Source organism: Vigna unguiculata, chromosome 5, assembly GCF_004118075.2.
Source record: "Vigna unguiculata cultivar IT97K-499-35 chromosome 5, ASM411807v1, whole genome shotgun sequence".
Lineage (NCBI taxonomy): Eukaryota > Viridiplantae > Streptophyta > Magnoliopsida > Fabales > Fabaceae > Vigna > Vigna unguiculata.
In genome coordinates, this window is record NC_040283.1 from 6,383,565 (window position 1) to 6,402,149 (window position 18,585).

Here is an 18,585-nt window from a genome sequence, read left to right on the forward strand (position 1 = left end):
TTTTTTTCTACATGGCATTTAAAAGGGGAAAGAACTAATGCGAGAAGGTATAGGCAAAGTTATAAAAGCACAGTTACAATTATTACAGTAACGAGTAATATCGGTTCCAACAGGCTCTCGAATCAAAACTTCAGAAAATAGCACTTATTTAATTTCATCATTTCTAAAATGGATGTCCATCAAATATAGCCAAAAAATAAAGTATGTCACTACTTGATCCTAGATCAAAGTCTTGGATAACATCAACAACAGCAACTCTTTAAGGCTGTTCATATTCTTAGAGCATTTAACAAATAATGTTTGCTTGACATGATATGGACCCCCACACCAGTGATGCAATTGATATTCCGATTATTCATAGTCTTTAGTTCCAAAGTTCTTGCACCAGAGTTGGGAAGGGATGGGGCGAACAGGATGATGTGGTCGTTGCTGAAAGATAAAAAAATAATTCTTAGCCAATCCATACAGTCATAGTTACGAGCAAACATAAAACAACAAATTACCAAAAATGAATAAAGTAGAAAAAAAAAATGAGTACACCATATAGCATCATCCCAGCAAGGTCACAAGGCAGCAACTTGAGAAAATAATTAATCTGAGCCAAGACTCACCCTACCCTCACATTTACAGAAATAAAGAACAGCAACTAAAAAAGGTTGAACCAGATTCTTCCACTACTTATATAATAGAAATTCAAATCAATCATCTATTCAGGCATATCAAACTAAACCATAGGAAATTAATCAGGTTGCTGCTAACCCAAAATATGAATTTTATATGCACATAAATCTAGAACCAGAGAGCATAAGATCTAAATAATGGACAAAATATGCTCCATAGTATGTAACTATCAAACAGGTTTATATGCTCAATAATTTCAAAGTATTTGATGCCCAAAAAGCATCGAAATGAAAGAGGTCAAGACAAAAAGTACACATCCAATTGTCTGTCAATCTTAACCCCACGTTTTAGTATGGGTATACACAGATCAGTTTGATTCAATCTTAATTTCAGTGCCGTCTTTGAAGAAACTAAAGACAGTTTTAGTTCATAACTATTTGTACCTAGTAATGAACTTAAAGCTTCAGCCTAAGGGTAAGTGTAAGAATTATAGTAGTAAAATTGTCATTCAGATATTAGCCCAACACCAAGGAAGTTTACGGAATCCTACAGGCTGTTGTTCTCTGATCAGGAACACAGAATACCTGCTCAGGACACTACTTTATAGTTAGTTTCTTATAGGCTTTGTCTCTGACCAGGTAAAGTTTGAGTGTTGCTTCTGATTGGTAGCTTATGCTGTTTGCTGTTGGAAAATGTCATCGAGAATGCTAGTGCTCCTTCAGATTGGTTCTAGTGCACCTGCAGTACTAGTACCCCTACTTTTGCTGGTGCTCCTACTGTTTTGAAAGTTTAAAGTTTTAACAAAAAAGGATATTTTATAGTTCCATTATTCGAGCACATGAAATAATTGACACCGTATGTGACACCATGTATGATTATCTCCATCCCTCACTTTTATACTTATCTTGTGCACACATCTCAAATATTCCCCAAAATAAAAGGAGACCAAAACAGTTTCCCAAGAAAGTTGTGCGAAAGCATTTGGATATTACTCATGATTGTCATCGTCTAACTATTTTCTTATTTGCCTTATTTTATGTGTATATATTCTTAAATATAATTTTACATCTTGTCTTAAATTATGATCTCAAATTCTAAATTTCTACCCCTGTTGTCTAATCCAAGGAAGGGTCTACAATTTTGACAACCATGGTTGGAATGTTTACAAAATGTTACACAATGTCTTGATAGTATCTAGAGAAAAAAAAATTAGACCATCTTAAATTATCTCCCTTGATGGTTCTCATATTTCTTTTTATTTCTTATTTTGTTTCACTATCTGATTTATGAGTCTGAATTCCTATAGAAACTAGTTTTTCATATTTTGTATCATATCATTATCATAATGCATTTACCATACAATATCTTGTATTCAGAGTCTATATCCATTACATAAAACCAGCAATTTCTACAACTAATAACAAGTTTAGCAACATATATTAAATAGTTATCGCTAACAAGTTTAACATTATACTTTAAGTGATGTTACCAGTCTCAGGCTAATAACCCTAGCACAGCCTTGTAGAAAAGAATATAGTAACATTGTCTTTTAGAAAATTAAAATAACATAATTAAAGCTAGCAGTAGAATCACCAAAAGAAACAAGAAATGTGCTCCATCTTGAAAATAAAAATGTGAGGGAGATGATTGTTGTCATTTTCACATCAAAGTGAAACTCAACTGCCCATCTTCTCCAAATTTGTTTTTTCTGGGAACTCCTCCAGAGTAAAGCAAAATATTACAGCACAACACTGTTATACACAATCCCCACCAAAACAACAGGGCCTTACTCCACCCCAGTCTATCAACCTACACCTTTTGGAATTGACTTAAACAACACATTCTTGCATACCACACAGAAAAAGTAGTCTAACTCGTCTTCTTTAAAAAAAAAGAAGAAAAAGCTAAGGTAATAAGGATACTTGACATTTGGTTGCATACCATGAAATAATGTCCGACTTAGACCAACCATTTGAAAAGGAATATAGCTATGTATATCTCAAAAAATTAAAATAAAGATAGTAGAATCACCAACTAAGGATACAAAAAAAAAACTCGCTGACAAAACAAAAATTATTTGACAATTGTTTCCCCTTATGGAAAATAAAATGTAAAGGAGATGATTGTTGTTATTTTCAACAGCAAACTGAAACACAACTGCCCATCTTCCCCAAATTCATTTTGCAGGGAACACTTTCGGAATAATGCAATGATTGTAGCATAACACCGATACACACAACCCCTGCCCAAAACAAAGTCCTACTTCACCATTTGGAATTGATTTAAACTCTGCATCCTTGTATACCACACAGGAAAATGAGTCTAAATAATTTCCGTTTTAATTAAAGAAAAGGTTAAGAGGAATACTGGATAGATGACATTTGCTGACATAAACTATAAACGAAAAATCCAACTAAGGACAAAATTGTGAAATGTGAAAAAACATTGTATTTCTAAAAAATAAAATATAAGCTAGAAAAATCAGCAACAGAAAAAGTTTGTAATTTGTTCCCTCTTTCAGAAAAAAAAAATGTAGTGGAGATGATTGTTGTTATTTTCAACAGCAAACTGAAACACAACTGCCCATCTTCCCCAAATTTGTTTTGCAGGGAACTCTTTCGGAATAATGCAATGATTGTAGCACAACACCGATAAACACAATCCCTGCCCAATACAAAGTCCTACTTCATTATTTGGAATTGCTTTAAACTCTGTATCTTTGTATACCACACGAAAATGAATCTAAATGATCTCCTTTTCATTAAATAAAGGTTTTAGAGGAATACTGGATAGATGACACTTGCTGACATAAACTATAACATCCAACTAAGCACAACCTTGTGAAAAGGGAAAAAACATTGTATTTTAAAAAAAAATAAAATATAAGCTAGAAAAATCACCAACAGAAAAAGAAAAAGTTTGTAATTTGTTTCCTCTTCAGAAAAAAAAAATGTAGTGGCAATGATTGTTGTTATTTTCAACAGCAAACTGAGACACAACTGCCCATCTTCCCCAAATTTGTTTTGCAGGGAACTCTTTCGGAATAATGCAATGATTGTAGCACAACACCGATACACACAATCCCTGCCCAAAACAAAGTCCTACTTCATTATTTGGAATTGCTTTAAACTCTGTATCTTTGTATACTACACACGAAAATGAATCTAAATGATCTCCTTTTAATTAAATAAAGGTTTTAGAGGAATACTGGATAGATGACACTTGCTGACATAAACTATAAAATCCAACTAAGCACAACCTTGTGAAAAGGGAAAAAACATTGTATTTTAAAAAATAAAATAAAATATAAGCTAGAAAAATCACCAACAGAAAAAGAAAAGGTTTGTAATTTGTTTCCTCTTCAGAAAAAAAAAAAATGTAGTGGCGATGATTGTTGTTATTTTCAACAGCAAACTGAAACACAACTGCCCATCTTCCCCAAATTTGTTTTGCAGGGAACTCTTTCGGAATAATGCAATGATTGTAGCACAACACCGATACACACAATCCCTGCCCAAAACAAAGTCCTACTTCATTATTTGGAATTGCTTTAAACTCTGTATCTTTGTATACCACACACGAAAATGAGTCTAAATGATCTCCTTTTAATTAAATAAAGGTTTTAGAGGAATACTGGATAGATGACACTTGTTGACATAAACTATAAAATCCAACTAAGTACAACCTTGTGAAATGGGAAAAAGCATTGTATTTCTTTTAAAAAAAAAAAAACTAGTAAAATTACCAACAGAAAAAGAAAATGTTTGTAATTTGTTTCCTCTTTTGGAAAAAAAAAATGTAGTGGCGATGATTGTTGTTATTCTCAACAGCAAACTGAAATACAACTGTCCATTTTCCCCAAATTTGTTTTGCAGGGAACTCTTTTGGAACAATGCAACAATTGTAGCACAACACAGATACACACAATCCCTGCCATAACAAGGCCTTTCACTAGCGTTTTTCAGTCCACACTGATCGGAATTGATTTAAACTCTGCATCTTTTTGTAACCCAGAGAAATAATAGTATACCTTATTTACTTTTAGGAAAAAAGAAGTTAAGGAGATTACAGGATAGATGAAATTTACAGACATATATGAAATGATATCCTTTTAAGTTTGAGATATCCATTTTGGTGAAAGAAAAAAATATATGGCCAATCTAGGCAACTATATTAGGCTAAAAACGGGCACTTTATTCAAGGATGCGGTCTTCCCGAAACTAAAAAAAGGTGGACTCCTTAAACCCCATTATGAATAAAAAGGTGGGTAATTAACCGATAAGTATTAAGTGTCTAGCAAGAAAATAAATGAGCTTGGCCAGCTAAGTGATTGGTGAGGCAAAATTGGGGTGAATTTGAGCAGAGGAATTGCAAGCTATCAGAACCTAGACAGAAAATGAAGTAGTCAAAGTGCTGATAGGAAATATTTGCATACGGTGGATACTCAGCCGCAATTTCACCACCATTCCCACACCACTAAACACAACCTCGGCACGATGGTAGCATTATTTGCCGCCATTGATAACTAAAATCGAGACACTGCGGGCTTGCGGCAACATAATCAAGAATCAATAAAAGCAAAAAAAAAAAACATCGGAGAAAAAGTCCACAACACCATTTGAAAAAATCAATTGAAATAAAGCCACCATTGTGACAACATAATATTGCCTCATTGAACCTTATAGTTTGCAAATATATACATTTTCATCCATACAATCAAACAATCAATCATCAACCTATAACAGAAAAATAAAATAAAAATTCGTTTACTAAATCGAATCGAGGAAACGGATCGGTGTGCGTGTGTGTGTTTGTGTGAGAGAGAGAGAGAGAGGGACCTCAAGTTCAGCGGATTTCATGGCGATGGGGATGCAGACGAGGACAACGCCGAACATGGCAATGGCAGTGTTTCGCTTCCAGTGCTTGGGACGACAGTAAGGGCCACCGGTCATACTCCACACCTTGGTCCTGAAATCGCCGTTTCCATGGCCGTGATCGCCGCCGCCACCGCCCATTTCTTCCGATTCCGATTTGGTATGATTGAAAATTTGAAACCCTACTCACTCGCTCACTCTCTCTTTGGGATAGACGCACGAACGAAGGAATGAGGACAGAGAGAGAGGAACTAAGGTTTCGTTTCGTTCAGGCTGGGATCCCCTAAGGGAGTGTCTAACTGCCTTATGCTGCTCTCGCTCTCTCTTCACCAATCAGGACTCGGTCAGTATAATCGTCGATCGATAACAACGCATCTAACTCTTCCCAATCTACAATACGGAAAATGTTTCAAAATTCAATATTAATTAAGATTATAATCCTTTAAAAGAGTATGAGACCTAAAATTACAAAAAAAAAAAGTACATAAAGACCAAAATTGAGATTCTGAAATTAAAATGGAAAAAATGCAATTTAAATTTTTATTTTTTTAATTGATTTTGATATTTATATAAATCACAATCTTTTATTTGTATAATAGCAGAACTACTCTAACAATAGAAAATAATGTGGGTGGGCTTTTGTTAGCCCGGTTATATTTAATGCAATGAAAAACAAATGAAGGAAAATAAATGGATGCGTGTTTTTTCCTTCAATCCTTAAAAAAAAATTATAACCTCAAATGCATTTATCGCATCATTATCATATATATCATTGTACACGTGTTTCACCAATTTAACATAGCTTTGTTATTTTCATATTTGATTGACCAGCCTTATCCCCTTGAATAAAAAAAAAACTTTCAGCATCTACAACTTCGTACATACATACATATATATATATATATATATATATATATATATATATATATATATATATATATATATATATATATATATATATATATTAATAATTTCACCGTAAAAGTATATGCATAGCATAATTATCATAGTATTTGTGTTGAAAAAAAAAAAAAACCTTCCTCACTTGCATTCTTTACATCGCATAAGTTATGTTAATTGTAGATGAGAGAAATTTAAGATGGTTTATCTCTTACTTGAACTCTATCTCTCTTGTTAGGTAACTAATTATTTTTCCCTTGACGATCATCATCCTTTCTTATTGTTCAAACACCATATCAACACTTTAGTGAAAAACTTATTGTATAATTCAACAAGTTTTAATGGCTTTGTGCACTATCATTATATTTCAACATTTGAACTAACCATTTCTTCACTTAAACAAGTCTCAAGTTCTAGCTTTAGCATCCATAATAATGCTTAAGGGACATTGAGCTATGTATGCATTGCTTAAGTAACATTTTAACACTTAAGTGACATATATCTAGATTATAAGCTCACATGTAGTAGTACATTGAAATTACCATTTTACCAATTATAATATGTTTTTACTTATCCAAAATACCAACATTTACATTTCACTGTCATTATAAATGACCTAAAGTCAAAAGTTATATTCAACTTAGTATGAGTTAAGTCTATAAATATGATGTTTTCCAAACAAGTATCACATAAATAAAACTCCACTTGAACCCAAACAACAATACATTTCACACATCTAATTCAACATTACATTGAATAAATATAACTTAATTAACTCATTTTATCTAAAGGTAACATGTCTCATGTTGGAGTCAATTATGAGTTAGAAGTCCTATATTGGACAAAGATAAGCAACATCTAAGAAGTAAGACTTGTAAATTTATTGTTTAAATGTCTTTAAAATTAAAATTGGCGTCATGATATCTTATATGAACGTTCTAACAATCAGTTAGGTCAAAATTTTTAATGTGTTTGTTTAAAATGAAAGTAATGCTTCACTGGTTTAATTTAGTTGAGAATGTTAACTTATTCAAATTAATATTATGATTGACCTATTTTACATATTATTTATCATCTCTTTAGTGGTATTTTTTATTAATAAAATATTATAACCTATTTATAAACTTATTATTGTTTATTATTATTTTTTTCACTATATCTATTAGGTAAATAACTGTTATTAAATTAAACGAGTGTTATCATATCCCATTACTTATAAGCAAGGGTTGATTTTTTTATTATTTATATTGTTATTAAGTTGTAGTAAAAATAAATATAATTATTTTTTAATTTATTGATTGAAGTCCATTTTAACTTTTTGAATTGTTTTAAAATTTGTTTTACAGGACTTTTTTTATTTTGAAGAAGGATTTTTTATTGAATAGAGAAATTCATTACTTATGGGGAGGAACTTCTTCTCTAATCCTAAAGACAAATGTACTAAACATCAAGTTTGAAGAGTCATTGATTTATTATCAGAAATTTCGTGGTTTTCATCAAATATTGAACTTTTATAATTTGAAGAAAATATATTATGCATGTACCGTGTTCTGTGGTAGGAATTTTAACCTATAAATTTTTAGTATGGATTGGCGTGAAATTGAGTATCCCGTTCCAACGATTTCTATTTTGCCCATGGAGCCTTTTTGTTCATCAAGTTTTTTTACATCTTTCGTAGTCTATTTATGCTCATTGAAGGTATGCTTATTTATTATTGTTGGTTTACAATTTATACGTATCAGTTGTTTAATTTATTTGACTTTGATCTTTTTGAATAGTGGTACATAATGTTGAACACGTCTTTAACTAGTTTTGGGAGCACAATCTTGTGTTTGCTCATTGATTCATTTTCAAAGAATTTTGAGCTAACTATGGACATAACAATTGATGATAGAATTTTAGCTATAGTTCTTATAAGAACCCGCTTTTTTCTATTTGCATATATGAATTGTTTGCTTATAAGGTCGATATCTCAAATTCCATTTAACATCAAATTGTTTAATGATATTTTTAAGTATTATTACTAAATTTAAGTCTTCTTTTAAAAATGCACTCTAAAATAAGTTCAACCTAACTAAAGTTTTATTTGATGTTATAAAGCATCAACTTTGATGGCTAAACTTTGATGACTAATCTTGTACTAATTATTTTTTTTTTCCATATATTGGACAAAAATTGGATGTAAAATATAATAATCGATAAACATACACAAAAGGTAAAAATACATAAAAAGTAATATAAGACAATAGAGAATCTAAATAAAATTATTATCACTCAAAAATCTAACTGTAAAAAGACTAAAAGACCAACACTATTATTTTATTGTTTCTACCACTAACCAAGCAACATTTAAAATTGAAGTTTTTATAAGAAAACTAATTAATGGCTCATTAACAATCAAAGGAAAATATATATTAATAATTAAATTTGAATGAACTTTTCTTACGATCTAAATAATATCTTTTCAATAATTTTCTATTTTTCTAATTTTTTATTCTCTATATTTTAAAATTATTTAAAATATATTAATTAAAATTGTAAAATAAATTGTTAAAATATCATTACCTACACTCGAAATGCTATATAAAATATGCAGTCATACATGTATAGTTATTGTATTTTAAGTAAGGCTAGACATAATTTACCAAATTGTACTGAATTGCAGATTATTCATATTATTTTATACTAAAAAAATTAAATTACTTTTAACAAAAACTAAACTGGACTATTATGTAATTCAATTAAAAAAAAAAAACTAAACTTGTTGTGTTTGGAGTTCCTACTTGAACTGCCTTTTTCATGTTTTCCTTTCGGACTTATTGCCGTAACATACGTTTTGTAGTCTAATAAAATAGTGGCTAGGAAGCAAGATGAGTAAGTAAATTTTTTCAATGTTATTTATCCATTATATTTGACAATCATGTGTTTACAGTTTTTACTTTAATACGATATGTTACCAATTTAAATTTTTTTATATTATCAAATAATTAAAAATTATATTATAATATAATTTAAAAATAATTATTATAAAATCAAATAAGTTTATTATTTAAGTTCACAAAATAATGATGTTTAAATATATTATAATAGCTTATATATATATATATATATATATATATATATATATATGAGCAAGGATTTAGAAAATAAGTAAGAATAAATTTTTTATAACTAAAGTTTAAATATTTTATTATTAAAGTATTAAACATATAAATAAAGAAAAATATTCCCATTATCTTATTATATATTTGCTTTTCCTAATCAAACCACGTTCATTTTAATTTTTTTTTCTTCTTCCAACTATTGTATCTCCTAAAAGAAGAAAATTAGAACCGAGAATGAAAAAAAAAAAAAACTCTGCATTAATCCCAATTCTAATTAAAATTATATATGCCTCAAACCATCAAAATTTTATAAATTAAAACAAAAAACGTGAAAATTCATTAAGTCATGATTGTATCAATGGAGTTGTTAAGTATATTTCAGTTTAGTTTAAAAATAATACAGTTCAGTTTAAAATTAGTGTAATTTGGTTTAAAAATAGTATAATTTAGTTTTAAAATAGTGCAATGAGTTCAAAATCAGTACAATTCGATTCAAAAAATAGTTCAAAAAAAGTACAAACTTCAAAAGTAGTGTAGTTAAATTCAAAAATAGTACAATTTAGTTAAAAAATAATGCATTTTAGTTCAGAAGTAATGCAGTTTGTAAAATATTTCAGTTTATAACAAATTAGTTAAGTGCATATAATAGTGCAGTACAATTCAGTGCAGTTCAATTTTTTAGAAAAAAAAAATAGTTTAGTTCAGTTTGTCTGAACTGTTTTTCAGTTTAGTGCAGTTCAGACAAACTATTATTCTGTTCAGTGCAGTTTTTAATAGTGCAGTACAGTTCAGTATGATTTGCCCGTCCCTAATTTTAAGCAACTAACTAGAGATGTAGCCAGTTTTAGATTATTAAAAGTTGATCAAGTTATAATTTGGATTCAAGCAGGTTCAACACAAACTTGTTTTATTCCAGAGACACACACAGGATAAAGTGGATAACCCTTATCTTGAGCTATCCTATAAAACAGAGAAAAGAAACATGGGACCTTTTTTCACATTTGTGGTGAACAGAATAAGGACAATTTTAACTTTGGACTATGTCATTACACTTAGATTCTACACCAGAACAGCATATGTCATGAAGAAGGTACATTCTTTTTCTGTGGCTATGAACCAGAGATATTTTGTTATAGTTTCGAGATAGAAAATTTAAATATTTCCATTCACATTAGCTATTATCAATAAATTATGATTGAAACAGAACATCATGGTTGATACTGTCACCAAAGTAATGATTAATAATTCTAGAATAAATTCTATCCTCTTCTTGGAAAGATTCTGAAGTAATAATTCATTAAGAGAGAAACAATCACATTTTTTCTTCTTGAATGACACTTCTTGAACATCAGAATTGGTATCCAAAAGCTAACGAGTAAAAAGAAGAACAATTTGATTATATGTTTTGCTGATATATTGACCAAAATGAATGTTCTTCTGAGGAAAAAAATAGAGAATCTACTTAAAACTTCACTCTATGGTAAGGAAGAAGAAAAAGCTCCTATGATGAACAACCATAACATCACTGAAAAACAAAACAACCACAATAAAGAGAAAAATTTGAACTTGGATGCACTAAATTTTCAACTCTGCTGAATTGAAAAGTGAACAGTTTAAACTGAGTACAAAAATCCGAGTTTCTTAACTCATCTTAAGAAGATTATAGAAGAAGAAAAGATGGCAAACCTATGAAATGTCAAAAGAATTCATCAAATGTAAGTGGACATTTCTTTTGATTCGTCTCAGAATGAGATGGTGAAAACATTATCTGGTTTTGGAGGAGAGTTCTTTCTCAATGAATTTTTTCAACCCTTTCTCACCTCCAGGGAACCCCCCAGTAAGTCCCATCATTTCTTTCTCAAAACCATCTTCTGGAACCTCACCACCTTCATCACCATTTTCATCATCATCTTCTTCTTCTTCTTTTCCACTTGATGCTGATGGTGGAGGCTGGTCAACAACAATAGGTTGTCTTTTGAGCTCTTGCTGAATACCCTTTTCTCCATTGCACAGTCCTCTCCCTCCCATCATTTCAAATATGTTGAACTTGGCTTGTGGCTTTAGCATCTCATGAGTTGGTGGAGCTTTTGGTGGTGGTCTGAGAGGGTGTTCTTGGCCTAGGAATTGAGATCGAGGAAAAGGGTTGTGCAAGCCGTGGAGAGTAGCAAAAGTAGCCATTCTTAGATGTTTGATAAACAAGACACAAACATCAAGATTATGAACACAGTTTATGTATTGGATATATAATAGTTAGTCTCTATCTTTTCTTGTAAGAAAATTTAATGAACAGTTTCCTTGTATGATTGTAACCACATGTTAATGTCGTACGATTTTGACATATACAATTGGTGCCACTGCAATATTTCTGACTCATTGTTATCCTAATAAAAATTAAAACAAAAATCATAAATTCAACATTAGATCTTTGTGATAATAGTTAAAACTACTTAATTTTTTTTCCAGTTATTTAATTTTTGTATGTATCATAATTTTCCATTTTTCTTTTAATAATGATGTAAAAAAATTATTTACTTAATTATTTTCACTTAATATTTGAATTTTAATATTGTGTACCAAACTTTACTAGTTACTATTATGTTTCATCTAATTTTATTTTATTATAATTATTTAACATTTTTTTAATTAATTTAGTTCTATTATGTTATCTGATATCATTTTCCTCAAAAATGAAATATATAAAAGAGTACACGATGTACAAAATTGTGATGTGAAGATCATATTCGACTTATATTATTATGTTTAAAATATTTTCTTACCATAGTTTTCTTTTTATTTTTTATAATATAATACATAAATATGAACTCTCTTTCTCTGTATATAATAAAATATAATAAATATTGTATCTAAATTAATCCATAGATACAGTATCTTTTTATTATAACTTACTGTACAATTAAAATTAAGTTTATTTATAACATTATATATGAAATCAAAATGTGAACACATAAGTATCAAAATTGCTTTTATGAAATAAAGTAATATCTTTCAAATCCACATTTTCCTAAATGTTTTACCGAATAATTTTAAAAAAATTAAAATACTTTGTTTGTAATTAATATATTTTCATGTGTATTAATTATCTATAAAAATATTTAAATTTAATTTAATTTTTTAAAATTACTGTCCGAAATTAATTTCAAACAGATAATTATATATTTTTTATTGTTTAGTAACAATTATTCAAGATTCTATTTTACAAAATTAAATTTTAGACAACATATATTAAAATTAATATACATATATTAAAATTAAATCTATATAACAAAGATATCACAATTTATTTATAAAAACAGAAAAATTATTGTACTGTACTATTTTAATTAATATAACAAAATTAAATAAATAATCTTATTCAAAGCATTATTATTCAAAGCGCTTAATAGGGAGATACAAGATTTAGCAACACAGACAAATCATATTTATTGTTTCCTTATTTTTCAACTTTTGGTCACTCTAGATATACAACATAGTGTAAATAACATAATATTATACAGAGAACGAATTAAACAATATGCACAACATTTTAAGGCTTGAAGGCTAGTTCATATGGCCATGGCCATTGATGTTGAAGGTATGAAATGTTTGAGACTTGTTTAACTTCTACATATCTCAGCTCAGGAAACAATGCTTTCAAATAGTCTATGTCCACCTTCAATTGCTTAAGGTACTTCAGACGTACTATTTCCACAGTCCCCCGTTCAACATTTACTTCCATACTTTCTAGTTTTCCTCCAGTTATCTTTAGCTCCGTCGATATGAACCTGAACCTATGAATGATTGGCAGAACCCATCCTTCCAAAGACTTTCCAGGAAAACATTCAAGATGTAACTTTCTCAAACTTGATGGCAAAATAACACCAATATAAGCGTACTTTGGATCAGACACACTCCAAGATATCTTCAGCTTCTCAAGTGCTAAAAAATCTTCCAAACCTTTAAACTCCCCATCCCTGATCTCGGCCTCACTTCCAATACGTATGCTGAGTTGCCTTAGTTTTCCCAAATTTACCAGATCTGATATTTTGCAAGGAGTCTTTTCAGGAGTGCTTATTAATAATCCCTTGAGTACTTCCAGATTAGTGAGCTTCTCAATCCCCTTTGGCATGCCCTCCAGTAAGCAACAATCAGACATAATAAGGTGTGTCAGACTTTTCATTGATGAAATATCATCAGGTAGTCTTTCCAAATTATGGCATGCTTTCACATCAAGAATCAGTAGCTTCTCAAGTTCTGCAATGGAGGATGGAACCTCGAATATTCTCGACATCCCACGCAGACTCAGATACTTCAACTCTTTCAGATATCTCAGATCTTTCAAGAATTCTTGACTCCCAACTTCAATGTGATGCAAAGCTGAATCTTGCCAACGCCCAAGTTGAAGCACCTCTAAATTCCTCAATTCAGTGGTCCATTGCGGTCTGAAATTCAGATAACTTGCACCAATATTAAAAATATTACGTAAAGTCACATTTTTTGTATGAACCCCACCTACCGTAACCTTTTTACTATCAAGCTGTAACGGCGATGATCTGATATAATCGAAATCTCTAATTAAATTCGACACACCATGAAGGTCTCCTGGAAGAATTCGAAATCTATTGGCAAAGGGATCATTTCCATTGCCACAGCGTACAATCACACCACATTTCAAAAGATCATCAATCACATCCTCGCCCTCTTCCTCTGCTGTTTCCTTCTTATTATTTGTAATCAAACCCTCTCCAATCCACAAATTAATTGCATTTCTTTTCTTTATCACAGCGTTCTCAGGAAAAATGAAGAGAGATAACAAGCAATTTCTTGATGGAAGGCTTAGTTGGTCATAATCTTCCATAGTCCAACTATCTTGATGGGGCTGCACCAAGTCTTTTGATGAGTGAAATATTTTGTCATCCTCCTCCTTAGATGAGTCATCAAAAACAAGCGTTGGGAGCAAGTTGTGAGCAGAATCTCTGATTCTCTGGCAAATGCCATTCATGTCTTCATCCAGTTTCACGCGTTCTAACTTGCGAAGATGGTCATACACCTGTGCTAATGTGTCAAGCAATTCTTCTTCCTTCTTCTTCACTTCCACAAACACATCTTTTATCTTGTTCAGATCCAACCTCAACTTCTCCAACTTCCCATCAAATGATTCATCTCTTCCCCTCTCATGGAATTTCCTCCTTGTTGTCGTCAACTGCTTCAGCAACACAGCTACTGCTTTCATCTTGTTTGTTCGAATCGACATTTTACTGCAAACAAACAAATACTCACAAAGCTAAATAGGTTTTTATATCAAATTCATGATACAATCATATATACAGATTCATTAATCTTTCAATTTTTCTTTTAAATCTCTAAAATAAAAACATTATTGATAGGAGTTGTAACCAATACCTTTCGTATGTTATCCAAGTATTCTATCTAGATAAGCTATATAATTTGTCTAGATATTTTATTCATTCTAAAATTATAATTTAAACTTAACAAATTATTTTCATTATTCTCCTAAGTCAACATAGATTGTACACTCAAGATTATTTAATTCGAAGATATGAAATACAGTAGAAAGTTTGAACTCTAAAAGGATTTGGCTATAGATGATATACAGAGTTTCATTATCAATGATGATATAACAATATTTAGAAGCATTATATAAATATTATTTTTAATTAAGTTAAATGACAAAAATAGAGTTGAAGCTTTGAAATAATTGGAAGCAAAGAAAAGGTTGGTGTAGGAATGTATTCACTCTGTTTGTTACAACCTGCTACTGAAAAACAAAAATCTGGCTATAAATAATCAATCATACAAACACACCTCTCTCTGTCTATATTTATATATATATATTATGAAAACGAAAGAGAACTTGAGTTACATCTCACCAAACACCTGCAGGAATTTGAAGAGAAGGATCCAATTTTGTCACAGAAATTTGGGAAAAACATTCAAATATTGCAGTAAAGGTAATGCTTAGGAAGAAGCTCAAATAGTTAATATATATGCTTTGAAATATTGAAATATAACCTTAAATAATTAGAAATGGTTTTGAAGGAAAGTATACTTGATACATAGGGAAGAAGCTATAATCATTGCATCAATTTTCAGTTTGAGTATGATTCGAAGGAAGGAATTGCACCACAAAAGTTTGACGTCATTCTTTGAGTACCTACGACTTCAGTGATCCCAAAATCAAAGTTTGATTCCTCATGCTTCCTTTGTTTCCTTGAAAGAGAGAATCTATATCTATATACAAATGTGAACTAACAAATGGCAAAATTTTTAATATTTTAATATTTCTAAAACAGTTGAATTCAAATTTTTCTTCTTATAATAGGAAAATATGTTTACGTGTCATCTTCTCAGAATTTTAAAGATTAAAAAATAAATCAAAAACAATCATTTTCATCTCTCCGTATCCCACACACTATTATCTCTTTCAAACTTCTCTCTCTTTCTCAAACCCCTTCATCTTTTTCTCTCTTTTCCTCAAACCTTTTCATCGTCTTCTCTCTCTTTCTCACGCCTCCCAGCTTCTTTATCTGTCTCTAGATCACCCACACACCACATCATGACGAACACCAAATCTTTAGCTTCATCTCTCTCTTTCTCACTCACACAGAACACCACACCATGGCGAGACTTCATCTCTGTCTTTTCTGACTCAAACATTCAGATCTACTCAAAAAATAATCTTTTTGGTTCTTTTCTGTTGGATCTCGAGTTTTGATCTCGATTTTGCTCTTAGATCTACTTTGTATTTGTTTTACGAGACTTCATCTCTTTCTAACCCAAACAATCAGATCTACTCAAAAAATAATCTTTTTTGTTCTTTTCTGCTGGATCTTGAGTTTTGATCTAGATTTTGCTCTTAGATCTACTTTGTATTTGTTTTATTTTTGTGTTGCATTGATGTTTTGCTCTCAGAATCATGAACAACGTGAAGAACACAAAAAAGGTAACAACTTTTCTGCGATTTTTCGTTCTTCTACCATATTTAACTAATCTTCTTTGTTGTATCAAGGTTTTTGTCTCATATATACTGGTGGATGAATTTGTTCTTCTCAGATCTACTTTTCTTTTGGTTCATTTTTTCCTCTTATATTCCTGAGCACCTTCACGAGACTTAGAAAAAAGGTAACCACTTCTCATTTTTGTTGTTCTTCTACCTTCTTGTGTTTCTTTCTATTTTTGTTTTGTTTGATGCATATTTTTCTCTAATATCTACTTATTTTTGTTTTATTTTTTTGGTGGATCAATGTTTTTTTTTCTTTCAGATCTACTTTTCTTTTGTTACGAGATTTGTTGGATTTAGTTTTTTCTTTGAGATCTATTTCTCTTTTGAATGGTTTATTTGCTTTCCGATTTCTTTTTCCATGTATATTGTTCGATGAATTTTTTTTCTTCTCAGATCTACCTTTCTTTTGGTTGATGTTTTGCTCTGAGAGCATTGAGCAACTTGACGAATACAAAAAAGGTAACAAGAATTTTTTTTCGTTCTTCTACCATCTTCTCATATCTACTTTATTTTCTATTATTTTTGTTTTTCGTGGATATTTTTCTGTAAGATTTACTTATTTTTGTTCGGTGAATTTTTTCAGATTTTCTTTTCTTTGTTGACAAAATGTGTTAGGTCGAGATTTTTTTCTCAAATCTACTGTTTGATGGATTTTTCTTCTCATATATGTTTTGTTGATGTTTTCTTCTGAGATTTTTGAGAACCTTCACCGTACTGAAAATAAGGTAACAACTTCTAATTTTTGTTTTCTCAGATCTACTACCATCTTTTTAGATCTACTTTGTTTTCTATTATTTTTGTTTTTCATGAATATTTTTCGGTAAGATCTACTTATTTTTTGTTCGGTGGATTTTTTCAGATTTTTACTTTTCTTTGTTGACAAAATGTGTCGAGTTTTTTTTCTCAGATCTACTGTTGGAAGAATTTGTTCTTCTCAGATATACTTTTTTTTGTTAATGTTTTCCTCTGAGATTTTTGAGGACCTTCACCGTACTAAAAACAAGGTAACAACTTCTAATTTTTGTTATTCTACTACCATCTTCTCAGATCTTATTTTTTTCTATTATTTTTCTTTTTTATGGATATTTTTGTCTGAGATCTACTTATTTTGTTCTATTTTTTTGTTGGATAAATGTTTTGTTTTCATATCTACTTTACTTTGTTGCATTTATCTGTTTGATTGGTGTTTTTTTCTCATATTTACTTTGTTGTTCGTATTTTTGTTCTTCTACATATGTAACTACTTGTTTTGGTTATATTTCTCTTTAGGAAGGTTAATCTTGCTCTCAGATTTTCTTTTTGTTGTATATTGTTCGATTGATTTCTTTAGGTCAATTGATTGTATATTGTTTGATCAATTGATTGTATACTGTTTTGTTTTTTTACTTTCTTCTACCATCTTCTTATATCTTTTTTTGTATTATTTTTGTGTTTGATTGTTTTCTTTCTCTCAGATTTTCTTTATTGAAATTCTCTGTTGTGTCGATGTCAGAAAGGTAACTACTCTTCTTTTGTTATATTTATATGTTGGATGATATTTTGCTCTCATATTAATCAGAAGAAGTACTCATATAATATTAAATGAAAATATTGATTTTCCAATGACATGCATTAACTTTGAACCATCATGAGAAATAGTTTTGACGTTTGGAATACCTATCTTTATCGTTTTGTCTTGATATTATATATACTCCTAATGTTTATCAATTTCTTACATCCTCATTATCAAATTTCTTCTGTCTGCTTACTCTTCTACTCTGTTAACAATCTTCTTTTATTACAAATCTTCTTCTCTAACCAATATTCTATTACCAAACATTTTGCAACCATGGAATCAATGCAAACTCCTGTTGACAAAAAGAAGAAGATGAACATCTTCCTCCAATAAGGAGTTTTGATGATGATGATGACTTATGAAGAAGTATGGAAGACTTGATGATGATGCATGGAAAAATGTTGAAGACTTAAAAAAATGCTTCGATTCAAGAGATACATTGAAGACTTATGGGTTTAGTTATTTAGGTTTTTTAATATGTGTATGTTATTTGAAATAGTTAAATTAGTA

The 18,585-nt window shown here is 30.1% G+C and overlaps 3 protein-coding genes, 1 long non-coding RNA gene and 6 other non-coding genes across 10 annotated transcripts; 1 reads left to right on the forward strand and 9 right to left on the reverse strand.

Annotated features, from left to right (window-relative positions):
* Positions 1-56: 56 nt before the first annotated feature.
* On the reverse strand, positions 57-5,821 carry LOC114183260. Its single transcript, XM_028070202.1, has 2 exons — positions 5,460-5,821; positions 57-429 (listed from the first exon to the last, which is right to left on the reverse strand). The coding sequence occupies exons 1-2, from the start codon at positions 5,634-5,636 to the stop codon at positions 352-354; spliced, it is 255 nt and encodes an 84-aa protein (XP_027926003.1). The 5' UTR covers positions 5,637-5,821; the 3' UTR covers positions 57-351.
* LOC114186392 lies at positions 2,252-2,395 on the reverse strand. Its single transcript, XR_003605051.1, has one exon. It is a non-coding gene; the product is annotated as a small nucleolar RNA snoR135 (small nucleolar RNA).
* LOC114186387 lies at positions 2,728-2,870 on the reverse strand. Its single transcript, XR_003605046.1, has one exon. It is a non-coding gene; the product is annotated as a small nucleolar RNA snoR135 (small nucleolar RNA).
* On the reverse strand, positions 3,150-3,292 carry LOC114186389. Its single transcript, XR_003605048.1, has one exon. It is a non-coding gene; the product is annotated as a small nucleolar RNA snoR135 (small nucleolar RNA).
* LOC114186390 lies at positions 3,570-3,712 on the reverse strand. The gene has a single exon (XR_003605049.1). It is a non-coding gene; the product is annotated as a small nucleolar RNA snoR135 (small nucleolar RNA).
* Positions 3,996-4,138, reverse strand: LOC114186388. The gene has a single exon (XR_003605047.1). It is a non-coding gene; the product is annotated as a small nucleolar RNA snoR135 (small nucleolar RNA).
* LOC114186391 lies at positions 4,416-4,558 on the reverse strand. Its single transcript, XR_003605050.1, has one exon. It is a non-coding gene; the product is annotated as a small nucleolar RNA snoR135 (small nucleolar RNA).
* Positions 5,822-10,890: 5,069 nt separating the features above from the next.
* Positions 10,891-11,750, reverse strand: LOC114184276 (NAD(P)H-quinone oxidoreductase subunit S, chloroplastic-like). The gene has a single exon (XM_028071564.1). It carries the CDS (start codon positions 11,675-11,677, stop codon positions 11,264-11,266), a length of 414 nt encoding a protein of 137 aa, XP_027927365.1. The 5' UTR covers positions 11,678-11,750; the 3' UTR covers positions 10,891-11,263.
* A 1,183-nt stretch (positions 11,751-12,933) lies between these two features.
* LOC114184248 (disease resistance RPP13-like protein 4) lies at positions 12,934-15,463 on the reverse strand. The gene is made up of 2 exons (XM_028071534.1): positions 15,388-15,463; positions 12,934-14,754 (listed from the first exon to the last, which is right to left on the reverse strand). The coding sequence occupies exon 2, from the start codon at positions 14,748-14,750 to the stop codon at positions 13,044-13,046; it is 1,707 nt and encodes a 568-aa protein (XP_027927335.1). The 5' UTR covers positions 14,751-14,754; positions 15,388-15,463; the 3' UTR covers positions 12,934-13,043.
* Positions 15,464-15,974: 511 nt separating this feature from the next.
* LOC114182947 lies at positions 15,975-17,700 on the forward strand. The gene is made up of 3 exons (XR_003604275.1): positions 15,975-16,460; positions 16,571-16,639; positions 16,914-17,700. It is a non-coding gene; the product is annotated as an uncharacterized LOC114182947 (long non-coding RNA).
* Positions 17,701-18,585: the final 885 nt, after the last annotated feature.

Bases quoted from the DNA above. Each gene is read 5' to 3' on its own strand.
- LOC114183260 (XM_028070202.1), bottom strand. From the start codon at position 5,636: ATGGGCGGTGGCGGCGGCGATCACGGCCATGGAAACGGCGATTTCAGG. The intron at 430-5,459 runs GTCCCTCTCTCT...TTTATCTTTCAG, and splicing joins TGAAATCCGCTGAACTTGAG to CAACGACCACATCATCCTGT.
- LOC114184276 (XM_028071564.1), bottom strand. From the start codon at position 11,677: ATGGCTACTTTTGCTACTCTCCACGGCTTGCACAACCCTTTTCCTCGA.
- LOC114184248 (XM_028071534.1), bottom strand. From the start codon at position 14,750: ATGTCGATTCGAACAAACAAGATGAAAGCAGTAGCTGTGTTGCTGAAG.